Source organism: Phycodurus eques, chromosome 4, assembly GCF_024500275.1.
Source record: "Phycodurus eques isolate BA_2022a chromosome 4, UOR_Pequ_1.1, whole genome shotgun sequence".
Lineage (NCBI taxonomy): Eukaryota > Metazoa > Chordata > Actinopteri > Syngnathiformes > Syngnathidae > Phycodurus > Phycodurus eques.
In genome coordinates, this window is record NC_084528.1 from 28,603,844 (window position 1) to 28,612,596 (window position 8,753).

An 8,753-nucleotide genomic window follows, 5' to 3' on the forward strand; every position below is an offset into this window, starting at 1 on the left:
TACCTGTTTGCCCTTATATGGTGTGGCGGGGGCGGGGCTTGAGCCAGTCAGCGTGCGTTCATGAGCGCTCGTTAACAGGAAGTCTGTGAGTCACACACAACTGACGGTAACGTTGCATGTCGCTTGCGGCATCCAGCAGCAGCGGCGACGCGGACGAGAAAGAACAAGGAAGCAACATGTGCCAATGCCGAGCACAATAACTCCACGCAGGAGCAGCCCGCGATACGACACGTCGACTGGATTTTCACACGGAGCAGACACTTTGAACTACTCAACGGCGCGTTGACGTCACGGTCATCTTTTTATTTCTTTGAAGAATAACGGCTCAACTTTCGGAGTTCTCATCATCATTATTACCAAGTGGCTACTAAGCAGCGTTAACGTGAGTACAAAACATTCCCCCTATGTTGAGTTATTAGTTGTAATACTTTGTTCTTTTTTTTGTTTTGTTTTGTTACGAATTGTTACAATTGTTAGTGTAGTTAACAGTTGTCACATTGATTTCGTCCTGACATCCACTTGAGTTTCCACCGAGGGGTTTTTCCCGTACTGTCACAAAAAGCCGAATTTAACATTTCCCTTCCCATCGTCCTCACTAACAAACAAAATAGCATAAGTATTAATATCTGTGGAGTTTTGCTTCTCTTGGCGGCCATCCCAACGCTGCAACGTGTTACACACAGCCTTTATGCCTCTGCTGCTTTGTTGCTGTGTTCGCCTTTTGTGGGACATAACTAGCTACTTTGTTGCGTGTCATCCGAGCTTAATTAACCACAATCCAAATAGTCAGTCTCAAATTCTCCGGGGGCAGTTGTCACCTGAATTCAGCGATGAGGAATGATGCTGTTCCACGTTTCTTCAGAAGAGGAAGCGCTTTGTATGATCCCAATGTTATCTCCAGAGTCTGTGATAAAGGCAGTAGGCCACCGGTCGGTCAACACTGTGTGCATTTTGGAAACGCAATTCTTTTCTGTCGAGGAAGCGTTTTTTGTGGGGTCAACTTCTGATTAGATCAAACACTATGAACATTATGAGTCGAATTAATCAAATCGATAAATAAGAGTTTGGTGATATACAACACACATTTACAATAAATTAAGTCAAGAAGTTGCAGCCCTACGCATAAAACAAACATAATAAACAAATTGATCCCCTCTACCCTAACTTTGGGCCAATTAAATCATTCACTACCATTGCCATCGCTGCTTGTGTGTGAATTTCAAACTTGTAAACAAATGTAATGACAAACGGACGCCAGTAGATGGAAGCACTTTAGACTTGAGATTATGAGGGTGAAAATGGCCACAAGTTCGAAGTCCGACAAGTTGGGGCATTTTACACAGTGTGAGTGTGTGTGTGTGTGTGTCTGTATATATATATCCGTCCATCCCATTTCCCCAGCCAATCGCAGGGCACATGGAAACAAACAACCATTCGCACTCACATTCACCCATTCTCTTCAATTTAGAGTCTTCAATCAACCTACCACACATGTTTTTGGGAAACCGGAGTGCCCGGAGAAAAAACCCACCCAGGCACGATTATTTTGTGTCATTATTTTGCTATCAAAAGCCATTCCCAAAATGTTGTTTTTGCTGTTTTATAGAAGCAAACCACTGTTTGGATGTTAGAGGTGTCACTACAGCAAAAACATATGTATAAGTCACTGTTGTGCTGATGTTTATTTTCACAAAAAGTTAGTATTCTCCAGTTTTTTGGAGAAACGGCTGTATTTTTTTAAAACTAACCTATGTTTGGAAAAACGTAGAATCAATTTTTTTTCCTGGTGAAAGAAAAGAGTATCCTTTCTTTTGGTAGATTCAGTGTATACATAATCATAGAACATAATATCTCGTGAGTCTTAAAATCATTTCAAAATGCTCTAAAACAGCTGGCAATATGGGGCTGGCTGCTCAGAAAACGGCTGGCAGGGAATGGGTTAAAAACTCTGATATGATGATGATTTTTATCTTGCATTATTTCTTGAAAAAAATAAAATAAAATCCAACTTTAGTCTCGTCACCTTTAGCTTTCTTCACCAAAAAAAAAAAAGTGCATTTACTCACCTGAAACTAAAATACCTCATTATTGCCATGAATTTGACGCTAATGGTAAAGAACACAAAAACATGAGCTAAGAAATTGTGTGCCTGCTTGATGGTAAAACAACAAAAGCTTACACAATTTCAAACTGACAATTGGCCACCCAATAAAAAGTGACACTAAACCAATTTTTTTCTCCCCACCATAAGTTTTGGAAACCCTTATTATGTTTTAATGTGTCACTTTGCTATGTATCATATTATGTTAGCTAGCAAATATGTATGTGATGCAAACAAATTCAACTGTCTCTGAGCGCATGGCCTTTCCAGACAGGTTCAAATGCTTAGTCAGCCACATTTTATCTGCTTTCAGTTCCATAAACACAACTTCAGGATAAAACCAAGTACAAGGCGGTATTTATCTGCAACTTGAGAAGCCATGAAGAGAAACAGTGAAAATATCACTGAGAGACAAAGTGACGGGAGCGCCGTGTGGCAAGATGAACAGCCGTTCGTCGGAATGGCCGTACAGTATTTAGTTTGCTGAAGAAAACAACCTGGACACATGCTACTTTGCTCTCCCAATTTATAGAATTAAGCATACAGTATGCGTTGTCATTGGCTCATTGTTGCTCTCGAACATTCTTAACTGTCATCCGTGTTCTGCTTTCGTACGTCGCATTACGTTTCTTCTCTGGTTCTTTGGTCGTCGTCACATTTTTCACAGTACGGTTCTGTGGTGACAAAAAAACAAAACAAAAAACCTCCAAAATCCAAAGCTTGAGTCTCGCAAAATACGCTGAAATCTCGTGAGATTTTACTGACGTCTTTCTGGTGTGATGCTGATAATGACTGAAGATTTTTGTTTAAATCCAAATCGTACGACTTTCAGGGGTCGTCGACTTTGCAGGTTACTCTGTAGTTTTCGATCACAACTTAACACACGATGACGTTATTAGTGGAGTGAAGTATTTGTGGCGTGCTGCTCCAATAACTTTTAAAACTTTGTCAGCCACATGGGCAGTTTATTTCAGCCAGTTTGGCAGCCCAGCTGGAGTTGCCTTGGCCGTTTTTTTTTTTTTTTTTTTTTTTTTTTTTTTCTCTCCCCATCGACGTGTTCCTCTCCCCCGGTCAAGCTGACACTGGCACCCTCTTCACACGGACACACTATCTGAAGATAAACAACCAGCTCAACGTGCAGGTCATATTAATACTTGTTGCGAGCTTGTATGAACTGTTGTTTGGCTTTTGCCAGCGTTCGGCTGCAGCTGTAAGATGTCCACTTCTCTTTTCGGATTACTGTACACTTAACAGGCCATTGCAAGATTTATGTGAAGAAACGCATTTGTTTGAAAAAGGGTGCCTTGATGAAAGTCATAATGCTGAGTTCTGATTTACTTTATCATAGGCCTAAGTTAATTCTCTCCCGTTGCAAACTAACAGCACAATAATAAACATAATGTTACGATAAATCATGTATTTGATTGTGTACTTAATAAAGTGTCTGTTAAATGTAAAAAAAAAAAACTAACAACATACAGCTCATTGGCAACTGTTTCTTATCGCTGATAAAAGTTCTCGCTCCCCCACATTGTCGCGTTGTCAGTGCAGTGATTTCTCATTTGTCTGCACAGGCACCATGAAAAGAGAGGTGAAGGCCGGAGTCAACTTTTTCAAGCGGCTCGTTGTGGCGCGCGGCAAGCTGGACGAAGCCAAAGCGCAGTTGTTTGCCGAGAAGCTGCAGCGGCTCTTGTGCGACAAGTACGATGGCCACTGGTACCCAGACTGCCCGAGCAAGGGCCAGGCGTTCAGGTGAATGAGCCTTCTGCATGTGACGTTGTTTCTATTTATTTTGGCCTTTTATCTTGTAAGATTGATATCAGTGATCATTTTGGTCACTATAATCAGAATTTTCCATGCCGTTTCATTAACTTTGACGTATGACATGGTTGTCATGCTAGAGGGGAGAGGGGATTACTGTCTTGATATTTGCAAATGTCTTATTTTGATGAAACACAAAGATAATAATAGTTTGCTTTAATATTATTATAAATATAATTATTTATATTTACTATGGAGAGGTTGAAATTCTGAGGATTTTGAGAATTTTAAGTTAAGGGTATCTCTAAACGATTAATCGATTATCAAAAATTGTTATCGATTATTTTGATTAGTTGTCAGTTAACCATTGCACCTACTTTAAACACGCTTTAACTTTTGAAAACACACATTTTAAAAGTATTCCTTAGCGCCTGCTCTCCAAATAAGAGGCAAAGTGGGCTTGCTTCAAGCTGTTGCTCTGTCACCCCCAGTTGAAGTTGACTGTAAAACTGACACATAAAGCAAAAACAGTAAACATTATACAATTAAACTCTGTTTAATGCTGTCTAACAAAGGTTTGGTAGCTTAATGTTGACATGTAGTGCGAAACTCCATCGACGCGCTTATGAAAATTAGCATAGATGTTACAGTAATTATAAACCTCACACATTTACTTCAACACACACAGAGCAGCAACGCATACAAAAAGAGCATACAACAATACTTTGTGAGAACAACCAATATTAAAACAGTAAAACAAGGTTTTTTTTTTTTTTTGCTGTTAATCAGAATCAGAATCCTCTTTATTTGCCAAGTATGTCCAAAAAACACACAAGGAATTATACTGCATCTCTGACTGCCTGGCATGTCGTGGCACGATGTGGTACTACACCCAAGGCACACGGACGTGCCTGTATTCTGTGTACATGGAAAAAAATAAAATAAAATCTATGAACTAGATGATCACTGTAATATTTACACTCGTTTAGTGTACCTAACCACTGTTCAGTTTTATTTGAAATTTAATTTTGAATTTTTTTGCAGGTGCATCCGAATAAATGCCGGAGCACCCAATGATGAGGTGCTCCTAAAAGCCTGTGAGGAGAGTGAGCTCACACTCGGTGATCTCTGTCTTCCCCCGGAGGTTACCGTGTGGATCGACCCACTAGAGGTGTACGCCAGGTGAGTCACTGTCTGGGAGTTTGAACGTGTCGTCATCAAGCAATTCAATACGCGATGAATCAACGTTTCATCATCTTCCGCAGATCCAGAGAGAACAGCTCTCCATTCTCAATAGCCTGTTTCACAGGAGAAGAGGAGGACGAGGACGGTGCGAAGAAAGGACAGGAGGATTCCCCCGTGGACTCGACCAACCACGACACCTCCGACTATCACTCTGCTACATCTTCCGATTGCGGTTCGGCCGTGTCCAGCGACACAGAGGAGGAGGCGGCAAAGGACGGAGAGATGGAAGAAGAGCAAGGAAAAAAGACGCGGGTGACAGAGCAGCCAGCGCAGGATGACACTTTCAAGATTACGATGGTTCCCAGAATTCAGAAATGCCATGGAGGTGGATCAAATCAATTCAAATACGGCAGGCACTTGGTACGTTGTTCCCCTTTTTGCAAGCGTACTTGAGACTTTAACTTGGGCCAAAGATGAAACAGTACAGCGGAACCTCTGTTTACGAAAGACTTGGTTTATGAACAATTCGGTTTACAAAGTAAATGCATTATTTTCAGTTCACCCCAGCTTATTTGCTGTTTTTCGAGAATAAAAAATAAATAATAATGGCAATGGTAATGAGCGTCAACTACTTGCAGATTTTCGCTATTCGCTGTCGGGCCTGGTCACTATCCTCTGCGAATAGCGGTGGTCTTCTGTACTTGCATTTCCATTCATTTCAAAAGGGAAACATTACCTCGGTTTGCAAATATTTCGATGCATAAAGCCGTCATGGAATGGAATACATTCGTCGATTTGAGGTTCCGCTGTACAGTGTTCACACTCTACACATTCGTCGATTTGAGGTTCCGCTGTACAGTGTTCACACTCTACACATTCGTCGATTTGAGGTTCCGCTGTACAGTGTTCCCACTCTACTGTATATTGCGTTTTATCATTCACGCCCTTGCGTCTTAAAGTCACATGCAAATTTACACAGGCACTTCAAGATGTACAGTATTTTCTATACATTTTGGGCTTGCAATTTGTTAAAAAATGTTCAATGTGTTCAAGTTTCTTTGTGTTGGAGGGCTAAAACTACCCCCACCCCACCTATAGTGGGTGGGTCTGGAACGTATCACCTGCAATAAAAGTGGTTTTGCTGTAATTCTAAAGACACTTACTGTACGACAGTTCACCTCAAGGGCATACATTTTATTCGTAGTTCTTAATGATGCCGCTGTGTATTGCTATGCTGCCAAAAGTAGGTACCCAACCACATACTAATAACTAAATAACTTAGCTCACCTGTAAAGTTGTGATAATGCTCACGACAGCATGCTTTTAGTACTGGACTTTTAAAACACATTCACTGCCATTGACGGCTTTAGAAGTCAAATATCCATGTTAACTGGGAAGGCTGGCAGTGAATGAGTTAAGGGGTATGTTTACAATATGGGCTGTGTATGATTGAGTACCATTTGTGCCCATAAATGGCAGCGTTGCAAATGTCTTAACGTATTGGCGGCCTCTTTCCAATGTCCAGTGTCCAGCGAGCCGTCCATATTTTTACCAACCCGTACCAGTCTGGTCCCAGTGCAAGCATGGCTCCCCGGTGTTCCTCACCCCAGTTGTTGGCCATCCACCGCTGCTGCCGCGCCATCGCCGTCAGATGTATGTGCACTACTTCTTACCGCAGCCTGCGCCGCACTTCGTTCCTCAGGCCGCTCTTCAATCGTGGGAGTCCGGGAACGTATAGAAAGCTGGACTGCGCCCCTCAGCTCGGTCGGTTCAGCCAAACATGAGCCAGAAGAAGAACTTTTCCCACAGCTGTCACCTTTTAAACCTGTCACGTTTCAAACTATTCCGTGCACATTCTATATATTTTTCTTATCTAATGTTCTAATCTATACTATCGACTTTCTATGCCGAATTATTGCTGAATTTAGTGCTTATTTCTAGTGCTCAAATCAAATCTGGACAGTCACTGGGTGCTCGTATAAGATCAGGGATTATCTGCAATACACTTGATGCCAGATAATTGTTATTTTTCAGGTGGTATTTTTCCATGTTCTTCCGCAAATGCTGCGATGTAGCGGTCCACAGTGCACACAACTGTTAATATCAGAAAAATGCGATTCAGGGTTTTAGTCTCTTGTAGTCTTGCAGTTACACACATCTGTATAGTGAAAGGATGTTTTTTTTTTTTTTTTCCCCCCCTCCCCTAAACTGCTTGTACTGGATACAACAAGACCAATTTTCACTTTTTAAATGCTGTTTTCTTGCTTAATTGTATTTGGTCACTCTTGGAGATACTGCACATTGTGTACTTTTTACCAACAGGAGTCGCTGTCTGTTGCTTTTTTAGAGTACGTTAAGTTTTCAAAACGTTTTTTTTTTTTTTTAATAATTATGGTAGATTTTTCTCAGCTATCTGTGTGAGCTGCAATATGCCGCTAATATCCACTTTAGAGTACATGCTTGGTTTTTATTATTATTATTTTTTTTAAAGTTATCCCTGTGATGTATGTTAATGTTTCCAGGCAGCATAAATTTGTAATTTGACTGTAAATTAATATTTTAGCTATGAAATTTCACATTCAGGCTTGAATTTGAAGAGTTCCCCACTGATTCTTATCGACTGTGATTATTTAATTTTGTATTAAGGTATTTTATTTACTTGCAATGCAACAGCAAAGTGTGTTTTGTTTTACTTATGCCTCGCTTTCTATTTGATATTTCTTTTCTCAAGGATTAAATCAACTCAAAACAAATGGTATCTTTTTATTTTTGACACTTTCAGGTACATGTTGTAGCGGTTGTTGGTAGAAGTGTAGAAATGCATCCATGAGAGGTGTTCCACTAAGATAAAACCAAATTTGACACTTGTTAGTGACAGCAACAGCAGAAATTTAACCTGCGCTGTATTTTTGCAACTAAACATAATCGGCAAAAATAAAAAATACCCTGGTCAAATCCCAATTAAACTCAAATGAAAATATCTTTCAGGGAGAGGAGGTACAAATAAAAGAAAACGTGGTTGCACAGTTAGTGAAAATAAAATTTCCAACTGCTACGATGTTCGTTATGTGGCTTTATAGGTCCGCCAGGTATTTGCAGGTGTGATCAGGGAGTCGGTGAAACCTTAAGTGGAAGAAAATGGATGGATGGATGGATGGATGGAAAACTTGGAAGTGGACAGTCTGCTCACAATTAGCTCATTAGTACGAGGGGTGGTCAAAATGTAATGAGCCCAATTTAATTTAACCCAAGAATTGAACCATTTTTAAAGAGATTTTCATTGTGGTTTAAATATTTGTGAAGTTTTTAAGTGTTTAAGCCTGTCCTCTTCCTGTCAGCCATTTTGGAAATAACAATCATTGGATGTTCGTCAGAAGCGGAGAACTGGGATTAAAAATCCTGATTTAGAAGGGAAACCACCGCTACACCTTTTTAAAAGGGTAAAAAAAATGCGTATGGGGAAGCTGCAATAGGCTACTCCACAGTCAAAAAGTGGGTGTCCAGGATCAAAGACGGAGAACAAGAGAAGAGGGTCGAGTCACCATTGATGGCATAACCCTAACCCCATGGACATTTTATCAACCTTTTGAAAATGTTTCATGGTGGTTCCCCTTCCAAAGCAAGAAATTCAATCACAGCTCTCGTCTTTTGACCAGACCTGATCCAACAAAGACGTCATTTGGCTGATAAGAAGAAAACAGGCTTA

General features: G+C 40.5%; 1 protein-coding gene across 1 annotated transcript; it reads left to right on the forward strand.

Annotated features, from left to right (window-relative positions):
• The first annotated feature begins 89 nt into the window (after positions 1–89).
• On the forward strand, positions 90–7,790 carry si:dkey-79d12.5 (maternal B9.15 protein). Its single transcript, XM_061675059.1, has 5 exons — positions 90–382; positions 3,676–3,853; positions 4,907–5,044; positions 5,128–5,467; positions 6,573–7,790. Exons 2-5 carry the CDS (start codon positions 3,681–3,683, stop codon positions 6,783–6,785), a joined length of 864 nt encoding a protein of 287 aa, XP_061531043.1. The 5' UTR covers positions 90–382; positions 3,676–3,680; the 3' UTR covers positions 6,786–7,790.
• Positions 7,791–8,753: the final 963 nt, after the last annotated feature.